The sequence below is a fragment of the Neomonachus schauinslandi genome, chromosome 3, assembly GCF_002201575.2.
Source record: "Neomonachus schauinslandi chromosome 3, ASM220157v2, whole genome shotgun sequence".
Taxonomy (NCBI): domain Eukaryota; kingdom Metazoa; phylum Chordata; class Mammalia; order Carnivora; family Phocidae; genus Neomonachus; species Neomonachus schauinslandi.
Window position 1 is genome coordinate 61,212,502 of NC_058405.1, and position 15,913 is coordinate 61,228,414.

Genomic DNA, 15,913 nt, shown 5'->3' on the forward strand with positions numbered 1-15,913 from the left:
ACACAGCATTTTCAGTCCGATTCATGGTTGGGTTTGGTCCTCCTCAAGGAAATCAGTGTTAGTCATCTAGTTGAGCATGGCCAAAGTGTAGACAGTAGATTGAACTGGATTGCATTCACACTGTCCTTCATCCACCGGGTGGTGCTCTAAAGTTCATGCTAACCGTACCTGGGAAGGACCTAGGATGGGGGGGGGGGGGGGGGGTGGTGGGGGGGGGGGGTAGGGGGTGGGTGTGGTGACACAAACAGATGTGTTTCCAGCGGTTCTCCATTTGAACAAAGAGCCCAAAAAGAGAACGCAGCTGGTGTGTTCGTCCGTTTCCTGGGCGCTCTTGTTCAGCATCCTCAGCCGGATGCTGTTGGCCATGGACGCGCCGACGTGGCGGGGCCGAGTCGCGGGAGCCCTAGCAAGCCTGTGCTCTCTCCGCCTCCAGCACCACTGCCGAAAGTGTGGGAAGGCCGTCTGCGGCAAGTGCAGCTCCAAGCGCTCCTCCATCCCTCTGATGGGCTTCGAGTTTGAAGTGAGGGTCTGTGACAGCTGCCACGAGGCCATCACCGATGAAGAGTGAGTTCCAGCTGGGCTAAGGGGAGAAGGTGACCCGGCACCGCAGCCGTGACCACCCGCGCCCTCGTTCCTGCTGGTTTCCAATACAGACCGTGGCCCGGGCGCAGAGCCCTCCTTTCTGCCAGGACCTCCGCGCGCTCTCATGAGATAGGAAAGGAGAGTCCGCATCAAGAACTCATGTCTTCTGTGCTCTTCCCCACCCCAGGGGCAGGTGCCCTGCCAGCAGGGGTTCTTCAGCCAGCCCTGCCAGCCCTTTATTTCCTTGAGAGTCGCTCCAGAGTGCAGGAACCCAGGCTTCATTTTCTAGCCCAAGCTGGTATTTTTACAGGAGCTCAGTCAGCCCATGGGCTCCAGAGGCTGCATTTTCTCCGGAAGAGCTGAGCCGCTTTTTATCTAAGAGGCCAGTATCACTAGTTGTCCAGCGACTCAGTCTTGCTTGGTGGTCTTGCCCGATAATCCAGGACCTTAGGTTACTGCACGTCCCTGTGTTTTTGGGGTGTGTGTGTGTGTGTGTGTAAGGGCACTTCTGTGTTATCTCTTCAGTGCCGCTCATTGCAGACTGCCCCAGAGAGAAGCAGAATGATCTGCAATAGGTTCCCCTTTTAATGAATGACAGCAGGGTTTCCTAGGAAACTCATCTGCCCGATTCTCCCCCACCTACTCCCCCACCTTGTATACGGTAGAATCATTTTAAGTACTAGACGGGTGTCTTGAAACAGCATGTAAATAGAAACGTATTTCAGATGCACCAGAGGAAGTCAGCATTTAAAGGAAAGTCGTGGCAATTAAGTATTCTCTTATGGATAACCCTAATGTATGTGTTTTTTTTTCATTCTTCTTTATCCATATCAAATATAAATTAAGATGCCCTTGCATCAGTAAGCATTTATGTTCATTGATTATTTTCCACTCATCATATGTGATGAAATTAGAGAGTTCTTTTCATTAAAGAGCTGCAAGAGACTTTAGAGATATTCTAAATTAATTATTCATTTTATAGATAAAGACACAGACCCAGAGAGCCTAAGCAGCTGCACATTAAACCTAAATCTTGAATTCTAAATATTTTAAGTGATTATCTTAGGATACTGAAGACTGTCCCGTAGACCTAGCTACAGGTAAAACTGTCTTCAGAGAGCCCACTGCTGAGGAGTGGGTGCCCTTGAAGCCTGATGACAGACCAGCCGTCTCCTTCCCCATGTCCCTGTCCCCCTCCACATGTCGTTGTTTCTTCTGCCTTTTCTGCATTGCCTCTAGATCACCTAGGCAGTCGACAAGCCTTCTTACTAAAACAATGTAGAAGATTAAAAAATACAAAACAAATAAAATGTTTTGTTTATAAAAATGTTTGTTTATAGATTGTTTTACTTGTTGAAGTCTTAGAATACCATAGAAAAACTAAACCTGCAGTTATACCAGGAAAACGAGAAGAATGGGTAACCCTTCAATTAGAATGGTATCTTAGGCTTTGTAACAGGTGTACTTTTTTTTTTTTTTAATAGGCACAGGTAGACTATTATACCAGCAGGTCCTTCTGAGATCAGACCTAGCAGAAGCACTGAGGTGTTTGTTTTAAGATTTGTCAGAGGCATAGATGAGATTTTCATAGGCTCTATCAGAGCAACAACTAATCCATAAGACTTTGGGAAATGTCATCATCTCTTTCCCATTTTGGAGAAGATAAGAATCCTTTCACCTTTTAAAAAGCTGCCAGGGTGGCTCAGTCGGTTATGTGTCCGGGACTCTTGGTTTTGGCTCAGGCTGTGATCTCACGGTTGGGGGATTGAGCCCCGAGTCGGGCTCCAAGCTCAGCATAGAGCCTGCTTAAGATTCTCTCTCCCTTACCCTCTAGCCCTCCTGTTTGTGCACGCTCTCTGTCTCTTTCAAATAAATAAATCTTTTTTAAAAAATCATTAACAGGTTCCCAGGGAATAAAGGTAGATATGAGGAGCAGTTTTAAAGTGAAGCACTTGTCTTAGTCATTTGGCTGCACATTAGAGCTTCATGACACCTTAGATCTCTCCTTCATTCACGTGTCACCACTTTTCACTCTTGGAAACTTACTTTGCTCCTTCCAGACGTGCACCCACAGCGACCTTCCACGACAGCAAACATAACATTGTGCATGTGCATTTTGATGCAACCCGAGGATGGTTACTGACTTCTGGAACGGACAAGGTTATTAAGGTAGGACGCCATCTTCTTTTAGAAGCTTTCCATCTTTGGTCCTATGTCAATATACAGGAGCCCCAAGACTGTGTGAGGTCTGCTCACAAGGTTACTCTCAGCAGTGAGCATTTTTGAGAACCTACCATGTGCAGGAGGGCCCTGCCTGCACACACCAAGACATGGCTCTTGGCTTCAGGGAACACGTCGCCTGCTGGGGACGTACTCTTTTTGATGGTTAATAATAGGTCCCGTATTCAGCAGCCAAAAGAGTGATACAGGCAAGAATTACCTTGAGAGCTCAGTAGAGGGAGATGGGGCTATTGGAGATGGCTTCAGGAAGGAAGAGGGGTTTGAGCTGAGCATTGAGTGAAAGGAAGGACTCGAATAAGCCAGCAAGTTATAAACAAGACCTTTTCCCCGTGAGATCAGTTCATCCAGAAGCATTCCTCCAGGGCCTGTCTGAGGACTATGCTGAGTTTATCTGGTGCCCCAGCAGAGGCCCTGGACAGGAGGGGCCACAGCCGCCCCACGGGCTCGCCCCGCACACTGAGCGCTGCCACCCCAGCCGCTCTGGTCCCTTCTTGGAGGCAGCAGCAGGATGCGGTGGTTAAAATAACCCCCTTCGAAGCCACTAGGCCCCTGGGACTTTGAGCAAGTTTAAAGTAAACTCTGGGAGCCTCGGTTCCTTTCTTTTTGAAAAATGGGACATCTTGGAAGACTGTTTGGAAGACTGGATGAGAGAAGATCTGGAAGGGACACAGCACGTCCCAGGGGCCCACTGGGGGCCTGATAGATGTTCGTTCCCTTGCCCCAGAAGGGAACCTGATCTGTCAGATTCTGCACTAGCCGGATGAGAATTCCCCACGGCCGTGGTTTTGAAGTCTGTGTCAAACATTTTCATGGCAAAATACCATTTTATAGATGTAGAAATCATGTTAGTGTAGTACTGAGTTGCTTGGCAAATTAAAAAGTTCACTTGTATTCAATGACAAGGACTGTTGATCCTCAACGCAATGGAATTTCAGTTCATCCTGCATTTTTTCTTCCTTTCCGCAGTTATGGGATATGACCCCAGTCGTGTCTTGAGGACACCCCAGGCGCAGACAAATAGCATTTACTCAAGAAACGGTTGTTGGAATCCACTTTATTACTGGGGCTGTCAGCAGACGCATGAGAGTCCCAGAGAAGCTCGCGAGCCGGGCTGAGTTGGCATGGGAGCTAGTGAGTGGACACTGGCAATGAGACTCTTTCAACCTGTTCATACAATAGAAAAGAAGATATTTTTTTTAACAAATGGTTTATACACTCTGGCTGTGCTGCATTGTTTTGAGCATACTGAAAACTCTGTGTGGGGTGTTTAATTTGTATGTGTTTCTCACTTCCTTTTCGTTGTTGCTCTGTGTGTTAGAGAGATGAGGAAGGCATCTGTTGGGGGTATTTTTGGTCGTTATAAAGTCCTTTCCATGTTTCCTTCACGTGGGCATGTATTCTGTGGTCGGCGTCCTTTTCCCTCCCTCTCTGTCACCTCCCCTCCGCTTCATGTTCGCCGGTGTATGTGTTTATATTGACACTCTTTATTCTCAGTGTTTCTGCTTTCGCAGACCTCCTCTTCGACTGAGAGGTTCGGGAAACCATTCGTGTGGGTTTTCCGACTGACTTCTTGAATCACCTGAAGAGTAATCCGTTTGGAATGTCTAACGCATTCCTGTTCAGCTGAGTAGACGCGACCTTGTGCTTCTGCCTCGCTCAGTGTTCTGTCTGTGCTGTGAGAAAGCTGCTCCCGACCACTGTCGTCACAGAAGCGATGATTGTAACTCAGAGCTCCGACTCTCAGTGCCTGGGTCATTTCTCCTTCAGTTGGAGCCTTCTGAGCCTTTGATGTTTTCGTGTGATTCACATAGCTCTTCCTCATTTACAGTATTGAAAACAAACGCAACAAAACAAAAAAAACCCAAACCCCATGTCCTTCAGAAAAAAGTGTCTTTAAGATGTGTTTGTCCACGCGACATCACCTCTGAATTTGAATGTGCTCCTTCCTGCAAGATTGAATCCTGCTCTACTCCTCACCATCTGTATTTTCTTCCCCTTGAAAAACTAGATATTTAAAGATTTTTATCTTCATGTATTTTAGCAGAACACTTTGCACAATTTCATACTAAAACTGTGTGATCTGAGACATAAAAGGTACCGAGTCCTACAGCTTATACTGTGTTCCGGTTGGGAATGTTAAAAGAAAAAAAGAAAACAAGAAAGAAAAGAAAAAAGAGGGCTTTAGAAAATGAACCCGAAGAACTCTTAATTTTAAGGGAATCCAGTCAAACTTGATAAAGTGAAATATTCTTGTGTGTAGTGGCTCAAATGTTGAGTCCTTTTTAGAAATTTTATTTTCACCTGTTGGCAGCCGCGTGTGCCGTGAGCCTGCCCCGTTATGTGCCCTTTACACATCCCACCTCATTCACCCTCACCTGTCAGGGGCGTCAGGGGACCACCGAGTCTCTTGAGGATCACGAGGTTCAATGAAGCCTTGCAGAGAAACAGGCCAATTACTTGCCCTTCACTATCCAAGCCATCCTCATTATCTTGCTCCCTTCTGATTTGACAGGTTTTTGTTGGTGGTGTTTGAAATGCTCCCTATATCTATCTATATCTATCTTTCTTTCTTTCTTCTTTTTTTTTTCTTATTTTTTGGGGGGGGGGAAGCTGTTTTTTCCCCCTCACGACTATTGATTACTTTTCTTTCCAACCGGGAAGAGTACTACCCTCCATCCTCGGCTGCCATACTCCCATTCTCTGAAGACCCCTGACCCGCGTGCTCCCAGGGCGGGGCTTCTTCCTAGGGACGGCTCTGTCGCCACAGCCCTGGGAAGCAGGAGTGGTGGGTGTGCCCCGTGCAGCCCTGGCACATGGCGGCCGTCATCTGAGACATCAGACCAGCTCATGTGACCACACTCTAAGGTTGGACACGCGTGTACACACATGCATGCACGCACAGAAGCGGTTTCCACTTGTCACTTCGCTGTCCCCATCCACACTACTCTTGGTTGCCATCAGTTGAAGCTGTTAGAATTAAGCTGAGTCTTGTCTGCATGATTGTGAGAGAGCTTTAAAAAGGGAATGAAATTCAAAATACTCAAATATCTATTTTATAGTTTACTACTGGAACTTGGAGCCACGTACTAAGTTGTACATAATAGAGAACCATGTGTTGGAAACGAGTAATAGAACGAATCGCTGTGTTTTCCCTTCCCGAATTTCGGAGCGTGGCCCGTATGCAGAGAGGGAGGATGGTGTCAGGGAAGCAGTAGATCAGTGCCCAGCGAGGCTGATGGGCTCTGAGTTAGGTCCAGAGGAGCTCGCACCCCACTGGGGAGGCGGATTGTCCCTGCTGGGTCACGAGTGTCCACCGCGGTTACTCTGGGCTGCAACCTCGCACTTCACTGCAGCCGTCTCCCTCCCGGCGTGGCTCATCCCCAGCCCGCAGAGCCACTCAGAGCCACTCAGAGGTTGAAACCACTTGCCACCTCATTGGGGATGAGAGTCCCGATCAAAAACCACAGATAGATCATAGTATCCCCCTCTCTGCCCTTTTCTTTCTCCTTATGTGTGTGGGTGCTTGAATTTGTTAAGAAGTATTTAGCAAACCAACGGTGTGTGTTTGTGATACTGTGAATTCTTGAGTTTTACGGTGAGTGTCTCCACCATTTTTTGTAACTCATGGAGAGAGAGATGCTGGTGTTGGGTGTCTTCCCAGCATTTTATGGGGCGGTGGCTTCACTCATTAGAAGTGAAAGCTGACGCCAGCACTTGTCTTTTCTCCTGTCATAGTTCTTGTTTTGCCCTCTTGGAATTGCACTTTACGTATATTTTTGCTCTGTTACTTCAGCAGTTCTGGCAAGGAATGCCTAACATGGTCATGTCGGGAAAGTGGCAGGACTGCACATCTCATGCACAGACTTTTGTTATGCATTTGGTAGGATAAAACCAATCACATGCTCTTGGTTTCTCCAAAGAAATGTTACTGGAACCTTTCATGGTCTGGGTTTGTGTCCACAGTAGCAAAGGTGGTTTTACATTAAGTACTTGGAATTGCATGTCTTTTTATATGATGTCAATCAATGATGTATTTCTCATTTGATGTTTCAGTTATTCAAGGAATCATAGAATCACAAAACTGGAAGGGATCTTCAGAGATCCAGAATGTTCCAAGCAGAAAACATTTGGTCATCCCAGGCAGTCGGATGTAGCTAAGGTGTCAACAAGAGAATCTAAAAGTTTTAAAGAATTTTCCAGGGACACTTGCTTTTGGGCATTAACTACTAATGGCATGACTAGGAGGAATGACCTCTAGGCAGCTCTCAGGAACCAGACCTGATCCTCTTATGGGTGAATCTGACACTTCTGTTGGCCCCAGCCCTGTTTCTGAGGGGGTGGGTACTATGCAGTGAGGCAATTCTTGCAGGTCTTGATCAGCATAAGCTCCTTCCTACACTCTTCCTCAAGGACCCCTCCCCAGCAACAAATCCAGGTGGAAATCTGAGGGCATTAAAAATTCATCTCCCCTGTTGTCTGAAGGCCGGCCTTGAGTGAGTCTGAGTCTACAGCCATTGCCTTTCTTAGGAAACATCACCTTTTCATGGTTTGAGATTCATTTTTAAAAAGCATAATTTATTTTTGCTTAACATTAATCCATTTTTAAAGCCTGGAGATTGATTTTTAAGTAAAGGGATAGCTCTAAACTATGTACCAAAGTTACTGGACATAAATATTCATTAAATGAGATTCCTTTGATTTTGCTTTTTCATAGTTTAATCGTATATAAGTGATCTCGTTCACTAAGATACGTATTTTAAAGTAAAAGAAAGCACTTTGCCAAACAGTCTTTTTCTCTCCTTTAAAACAATGGTAAATTTTAACCGACAGTGGATATCTATTAAGTTGATTGGGAAACACAGAAATTAAGTCCATTTTAAACACGGAGTTCTCTTAGACGATCCTCGAGAGTGTAGCCCATTTCAGCCATTTGTAGAGCGCCTGCTGCAAGCCAGGCTCTGAACTAGGCCGTGGGGGGCCGGGGCCCATTCCCTGGCCTGGGCAGAGGCCACTCGAGGGAGTGGATGGGTCATGTCAGTCCCATGGGGTCCGTTCTGTGATAGAAGTGTGCGGGGGCCCACCCCAGGGGTTGTGCACAGGGTGCCCGCCCCCCAGCAGAAAGGACCTCTGAGCGGAGGGTTAAAGGTGCAGTTGGAGTGAGTCCAGTAGGGAAATGATGTGCAGGCTGCTGAGACAGAAACAGGCCTAAGATCTGGCATCAGCCTGGTGCACAGAGGCCACAAGTGGTTTGGAGTTGCCAGAGAGTATCAGGTGCTCGGCTGCAGTCCGGCGGGGGAGGGGTTGTGGGGTGGGGGCTGTGTGGGGTTCCCCATGACCTCAGAGGGAAGCAGCACACGGAGCACCATGAGAGCTTCACTCAGCGTTTGAGAGTCAGGTTTTCCTGCAGCTGACTGAGGCCAGTATCTAAGCTTTTTGTTTTTTTCCTTTAGAAAGACCTGGGATGGTTATCTTAAAATGACCCATGGCAGCTAATTTTTGAACTTTCTGGAGGCACAGCCCCGCCCCGGAGGCCGTGAGGTGGTGCTGGTGGCCACCACATGCGTGGACTTGGCCTGGGAGAACACACAAGCTAATTCCCTTATGACACAGGTGGGCCAGGCTCAGCTGCTCCCCTTTGACAAAGGAAAGACCATGCCAGGTGGTAGGAGACTGTTCTAGACAACTGCAGCATCACAGGCGTACGCAGAGCCAAGCCCGTTGGTGCGTAAGCAGGCGGCCGCCCTCCATTTCCCTGCTGGTCTGAATTGTTCCTGCAAGTCATGGGTCTTCTCAGTGCAGTGTGGGAAACGTGCTAAGTCCTCACCGTAGTGCCTCTCGCCACCTGGAAGGGAACATTCCCACAGGTCAGAGGCTGTGAGAAGGGCTCAGGCAGTGCCCCTTCTGACACCTGACTCTGCCCAGCAGGGGCGTCCCGGCCCCCCCCCCCACCTCCCCATGAGGCTTGGCACTTTCTGGTTCTTGCCATTCCATCCATTTGCCTTTTTCTTTCACTGCCCAAGTGTCCTGTGTCCGTAACTTAATTCAGGAATATCCGTGTTCATTTTTCAATTTCAGCTCAACTTCACAACCGAGAATTATATACATACCACCCCTTGGGGGTTTTAGTTTGTAATTTTGCCTTTAAACATGATCCTTTCCACTGAGAAGCCTATTTAGGCCTAACACACAAAAGCAGTCCCTAAGAATATGATCTGTCCAAAATTGGAGTGGGATTCCTCCTTTGTGTTTCACACACCAGGGAATGTTGGAACACACAGTAGAGAGTCCCTTGTCAGAGACGGGGGCGGGCGGCTGAAGCCTGGAGGAGGGACTGGATTGGATGCTCGTTCTTGAGACCCCTTCCGGTCCTGCGATCCTGTGATTCCATGAATGTTTATTGTTGGACTAATGGCTGACTTTACTCCGACAGGTGGGAGTATAGTATCGGGAGGTCTTTGTCTTCTGTCCTATCAAGGAAATTGCTCTCTGCATTTTTCCATCGAGAGGTCTGGAAAAGATGATGAAGGTGGAAGTTGATCATGGTACCATCTCACTAAAAAATAAGATACCTCAAAATGTTCCCCTTTGTGACTCAAAAACAGTAGCTGACTTCCTTGGGAGAGAAAGTGGCAGAGAACCACAGGTTGGTTTAAAGGTTAGATTGAGAATCTGACCTTGATATTTTTTTCTCCTGGTTCTCTGGGAATCAGAAGAGGGTGAACTCTAATTCAAAAAGGGAAAATGGTTTGCAAAGCGTATTTCATTTACATGCACGTTTTTTTCCTCCCATTTGAATAGATGGCAGCCTTAGGTCCGTAGCATCCATCCGTATGAAGTCTAGACCAAACACTTGTGTCACTGGTAACCACGGTACTCGTCCTGTATTTGTGTTGGACGCCATTTGCCTTGCCTTTTAAACGACTTATTTTCATGTACTGTCATTTCGCAAAAGAAAATCTTTATATGAAAAGTACAAAAACTGTTATTAACTAGACAACGGGGAAGGTGCTCGCCCCCTGTTCGTGCCTGCCTACCTACCGCTGTCCCTAACCAGGGCAACGGACTCTTCCATGCTGCACGCCGTCCATCTGGGGCCCCTGTAGAACCCGGCTGCAGCAGGCATGTTACTTCATGGATATCTTTTTCTTTCTTTTTGAAATGAGATTCCCCAAGGGGTCAGGTTGAGGATGTCATGAGCCTGAAGCAGGAACAGATTTCTCAGATGCGGTTCTAGCAGAACCCTTCTGGCATCGCCATGCTCTCTGCCACTGGAGACTTTGACATTGACTTCCTGACTGAGCAGGTGGGACTGAGCAAGAATTTCTTAACAATGTTAAAATGCCTGTGTCCGGTTCTGCGTTCAATGCTGCTGGATGTTGTGAATGTTTTTAAACTCTGCTTATGTTCTCACTGTGTTACCTCTAACCGAACCATGCCTGTGGCCATTACCAATGTAAGACTCTCAATGCAAAGTTGCCTCCACGGTTTAAAATAAATCTCTGTGGAAACCTTCCTGCAACTTTTGTCCCATCATTGTTGTCGTCAGGCTGAAACACATACACCCTAACAGTCCTGCTTTGGTGTTACCTGGGTGAGGGAAGGTAAGTCTCTGGGCTGCTCCCGCACCTGTCTAGACCCCAGGGAGAACCGCGGGCTGGTGAGCCACCATTTGCCCCGGACTCTGTGCACAGCAAACGGGCTGTGGCCACGTAGTCCTATTTATTTTCTTGCTCTTTCACGTAAGTCTGCTCTAACCGTAGTTAATAAACTTTCCAACTGAGGAGAAAGGACTTCAGGGCAAATTCAGCTAGGAAAAGCCTCTCTGAAAACTCAGGAAGCCCATTTTACAGATAGGAAAACACGTGAGAAGAAAACAGTGGCTTGCATGGCATTGAACAGCCAGTGAGTAGGGGAGCTGGGGTGCCCTTCAAACCATGGCCCCTGTGACTAGTGGCCCCTCTCCCCCAGCCCCTTTGTGCCAACACAGCCCACCCCCACCCCCCACTCCAGAGGCCCCACTTTCTTCAGAAAAGAAGGGATGCAGTCAAATGGAGCCGATGCTCACTGCCCTTTCCGGGCAGACGCACCCAGAAAAACCCCTTCCTTGGGGCTCCTTGGCTGACAGCCTGGGTCTGAGTGCCTCTGAGGAACCGCCCACCTGCCTTTTCCCCCACTATGGATGATGAGTGAGGGTTGTTCCGCTCTGAACACCAGGAATGTATGTAGATATTCCTAAATCTGTTGATTTTGCTACAACTTTGTCTGCAGTCATGAGGAGGTAAAGTGGTATAATTTAGAAGTTTTTTCAAACTAGCACTAGAATGCCAGGTGCATTATCGAAGCCACTCCTAATCTTAAGCAGATGTAATTTGTTTATGTAAATATGCGCTGTCCCATAATCATGCTCTGCGCCTAGGGCCACACAGGGGACACACGATAAAGGCAGCGTGGGGCCCTCCCCCGGAGGACAGACGTGCACAGCCCGTTCGCAATTTCCCTCCTCCGACCCTGCTTCCCTCAGACCAACAGTGTGGGGTGATCTTGAACACGGAATTTTTAAGACAACCACATTCTCAAATGAAGGAGAGATTCATACAGGAGGGGGAAAAAAAAGCCTGCCACAGAAGATGAAGGTTGGCTTGTCCCTGGTCCCGGTCATCCTTATTTTAAAGTAAAAGTTCCCAGTCACCGAAGCTCCTCGGAGCTACAATGGCATCTCTAGGAGGGAGTAGAAGTGACGTCTGCTCCCTGGCCCTTGGTCCGTACCTTCTCTGGCCCCGAGCTGGCCCGGCCGGGCTTGCTTACTCTGAGCCGCTCTCCCGGATTTCTGTCAATTCCTCCTCTTCAGCCGGTGACGAGGCTGTCCTAGCAAGAGGCAAGTGTGTGGAACGGGGTCCCGATCTAACAGCTAGGGGAACGCAGCTGTGAGAAGGGCAGCTCCCCGACTGGCCTGTGCCTGTGGCCGCCAGGGCTCTAGATCAGTCAGGTCACTGACCCCCGCCCAGGGCCCCCACGGGCGTGAGGTGCCGCCCCTGCCCACAAGGGTCCCCACGGGTGAGGGTCCTGACGTGCTACAGGAGGGAGACCGAGCAGGGAGAACAGGAGTCAAGCAGAGTGTGACTGACTCAGACCCTGTGCAGGGGCCGAGGGAGCGTCTCCAGACAGGGCTGTGGTGGGGTGGGGCCTGCGGTGGGTGGGAGTGTGATGTGTTCAGGAACTGGCAGGTGGTAGCCAGGGGAGGGGCGACCACCCTCACCGCCACCGGGTCACCAGAGCCTCATAACAGCTCAGCGAGGGTGGTTGTCCATGATGGACCAAGATCCAGAGAGAAGACCCTGGCTGCGCCCGAGGTCAAGTGTTCTCTGGTGCCCCCTCCTCCCAGCCCACCTCCTCTCCCAGAGCTTGTCCCTTGGGACTCGGCCCAGCTAGAGAAGAAAACCTTAACAGATAACGGCCACCAGAAATAGAAAAGCAGAGTCACGGCTAACTCGCTTCCCAGTGCTGCTTTGGACAGATCCCATTCCCCGGGGTTCGGTCAGCTTCCCAGATGACCTTTCACCTCCCGGGGCATCACCTTTACCCAGGGCCCTCGGGGCCTGGCCTCGCCCAGGACTCTGATGACAGGGTTCACAACCTGAGGACCTCTGTTCTCCAGGGACCCACTGAGTTCAGAAAGATGGGGGGGAAACGGGGTGTAAAATCAGGTGAGGCACTTTTTACAAAACCCACCCCAACAGGCAAAGGACACGTCTCACCAGCAAAGCCTGGGCACAGTCATGGGGGGAGGGGGACAATCCCACCCTATGCTGAGTTTCATGGAGGGGAGGGTCCACCTTGAGAGGCCCCCAGCCTGAATTAGAAAAAGAGGGTTCACAGACAGACAGGAAGTCCCCTTGAAAGAATCTGTACGGAGGTGTGCGGGGTGGCGGGAGCGAGGCCAGCCATGGCACGCTGTCTCTCTCCCCACCCCCACTGCATCCCAGAGCACACCCTGTCCTTGAACTTGGTGTGGAACCCCCCCTACTGACAGACTCACAGCCATGAGAAGAAAGGACAGAGACGCAGACAGAATTCTCAAGTGAAGAGATTGTGTGCTTGGCTTCTTTCTAATACCAATACCACTAATAAATAATACAAAGGAATGTGATCATACACTCCTCTCTCTTTCTCCTTCAAAACAGCATCTAGCCAAGCTGCTCAGGTTCCAGAGATTCTTCTTACAAAGCCCCTGAGCTGTTGCCCCTCGGCCTGGGTGGAAAGTCCTGCTCCCCTGAGCCTGGGACTGTGTTGGGTCCTGTGTCCTCCAGGCTCTGGGACATGGACACCCACGCCAGCCCATCCCCCGAGAGCAAGATCCTCTGCGGAGTCCCTCGCCCCTCTGCATGCTAAGACACAGGGTCTCCTTCCAATGCTGGGAGGGCCACACTGGAGGCCAAAGGGGATTAAACACTCAGACTCCTGCCTCCTGAGTTAGCTATCTCGCTCAAATGAGTCTAGCCTCTCTGAGGATCCTGGCTGATGATTTCTTGGATTGCTGAGGTGTTTTCTTCTTTTCAGGGAGGAATATAGTAAGCAGGGAAAGAGCTGTTCCTCTGCCAAGTCGCTCTGCCTCATCCTCCCACCCCATCCTGGCCCCAGACTACACAGAGGTTCCTCACCTAGTGTCACCCCCACCTAGGCCCCAGGGCTGGCTGCAGACTACACCCCCGTTTGCCCACAGACCTCGGGGAACACAGCGTCCCTGCAGTGAGCACATTGGGAAACAAAATCTTGTTCTCTTGTGAAGCCAACGAAAGAAAAAAAACCAGAGTAAACATTTGAGAGCTGTAATGAGATCAGAGGATTTTAGAGATAGAAAGGATCATATAATCTGGGGGCCTTATTTTTTAAATTAAAACTAAACTTCTTTTTACAGAAGCAGTACTTGTTTATTATGGAAGACTGAGGAAATACTGATGAACAAAAAAATGGCATTTGAAGCCTTCTGTTGTCCCACTCGTGGAGGACAAGATCCATGTGCTCAGGCCCCTGCCCAACCCCCGTCAGGCCTCCCAAGTCCACAGACGGACGGGCTGCCCACAGCCAAGAGGCCCCGTTGGTGCTCTGTGACCTGTGGGCGACAGATGGCAAACTGCAGATCCAGGTGGTGGGCTTGCAAGCACAGATTTTATAAGCACACAGGTTGACGTTGGAGTTGTCAGGATGACGTACCTGGGAGGAATAAAGCGGCTGGGGGCTCTCCGTGGCCTGATGGTGCTCACGGGCAGGCAGAGCCACGCATGTCTCCCTTAGGAAGGGGAAAGAACTGAGAAGCCAGTCTCCCAGCACGCCTGGCCTGAGTCTCTCCTGGTGTGTGTGCTTCCCTGAGAACATCCCCTTTGCATTTAGAACAGGATATGCAAAGCTTCCTCAGATCTGTGCATCAGAGGGCGAATCTGTGCCAAGTCTCCAAGCCAGGTCTCCGTGGGATGCTCCACAGCACCAACACACGCCTTTTCCTAGGGGGGCGTGGGTGTAGCAAAAATCAGATCATAAGGCGCGCACAGTTTTGGAACCGGATCTCTTCATTTAATGATATAGTGCAGACAATTTTCCTCTCCCACAGACGTTTATCTATGGCAGAGTTTTCAGGTTGGAACAGATTTCTTGTACAGGTGTTCCATAATTTATTACCTCCCTCTCCTCTCACTAGTGCTGCGATGAGCAGCCTCGTTTTCCAGATCTTTAATTATTTCTTAGGATGAACTCCAAGGATATCTATCCAAATGTTAGGCTTCTGAGAAACTGGCTTTCGGAAAGGGGACAGCGATGTTGGAGATTGTGCTCCCGGAATGCTTTGGCGGGCCCGCGGGGACGGCAGCCTCTGTGCTTGGTTCCCCGCCTGTAAACAGGGCGACAGCAGTGCCCCCCTCACGGGGGTGGTGAGGCCACATGCAGTGTGTCCAGGGGGCACCTCCGGTGTCTGGGGGTGGGGGGCTGGGGTGTCTGCTGTGACTGCGGCTGGGTTTAGTTGCCTTGTTTGGGGAGGAGGTCTCTCCTCTTTGGAAGTTCCTCGTAGAGTTGGGGAAGGCAGATCCCTAAGAGAGCCCCGCTCCCCTTCCCTGCCCTTCCAACAGGCTCCCAGATAATTCTGGTTGTCTCCTTAGGGATGATTATTTACCTTTGCACACTCATTATTTCGAGAAACCTGGGTGGGGGTGAGGTGGCCTGAGCCTGTCCCCAGATCCCCAGCGGTCTCCCGTTGACTTCCCTGGGCCCCTGTTCATGCCTCTTGGGCCCGGAATGCCCGCATTTACCAGCCCCCTTGGCCACCAGGCCGCTGTAGTCGGGAGGGCTCCCGGAGGAGGGGGCACCCTAGCTGCACCCCGACCCCAGCACCGCCCCCCTCCGCCACGCACAAGGCAAACCGGAGACAAGAGCTCTGCTTCTGAAGCTGAAGCTTCTCCCTTTCTCGTACCAACGTGTCCCTCTTAAATGGAAATGAAGCAATTCCCCAGTCCTCATTACACTGGTTTTAGGTCATTCCTGGGGAGATTCAATCCTGTGGCTGCTCAGATATTTTTAGATGAACCGAAAGCCGCATGGAAATTAAAGGCTGCGACCTCCCCAGCGTGATGAGCCCTGGATGGCCGTGTGCCCTCGGGCCCACCGCTCCGGCAGCGACCCCGGCTGCCTCTGCACAAGAGCGCAGGATGAGCACCTGGAGAGGGTAAGGCGCCCCTAGGTGCGAGGCAAGGGAGCTGGCTGGGGGCACACACAGCAAGCCCCCACCCGGGCCCGTGTGGGACGGCAGTGTGCACAGATTTCGTCCTTGACCTCCCGGTTCCTCCTGATCTGGTCTTTATGGGTGTCTCAGTGGAACCCACTGCTGCACCCTGGCCCCTCCTCAGGAGGCGGAAGGAGCACAAGGGAACTCCAGTGATGATGCCCGAGAGCACACTGCATGCTGCCTGGGGGCCACCCAAGCCCCTGCACGTGAAATTAACGCCCAGACCTGCCCCTTTCCCAAGTGGGTCGTGCCCCTCTGTTCTCTGCTGTACGCACTCCGGGTGAGGGCAGGGTCTGTCCCGCGGGCTGTCGAAGCTCAGGC

At 50.2% G+C, this 15,913-nt stretch overlaps 2 protein-coding genes across 2 annotated transcripts in view; one reads left to right on the top strand and one right to left on the bottom strand.

Moving 5' to 3' along the window:
* Positions 1-4,257, top strand: part of WDFY2 (WD repeat and FYVE domain containing 2) — a 168,819-nt gene extending 164,562 nt beyond the window's left edge. Inside the window, exons 10-12 of the mRNA XM_021678320.1 lie at positions 434-564; positions 2,643-2,751; positions 3,790-4,257. Of these exons, the coding sequence (XP_021533995.1) occupies positions 434-564; positions 2,643-2,751; positions 3,790-3,819 (270 nt within the window). The 3' untranslated portion in view covers positions 3,820-4,257. The remainder of the gene's footprint in view (positions 1-433; positions 565-2,642; positions 2,752-3,789) is intronic.
* A 7,367-nt stretch (positions 4,258-11,624) lies between these two features.
* Positions 11,625-15,913, bottom strand: part of DHRS12 (dehydrogenase/reductase 12) — a 47,420-nt gene continuing 43,131 nt past the window's right edge. Inside the window, 2 exon segments of the mRNA XM_044913597.1 lie at positions 11,625-11,731; positions 15,426-15,498. Of these exon segments, the coding sequence (XP_044769532.1) occupies positions 11,625-11,731; positions 15,426-15,498 (180 nt within the window).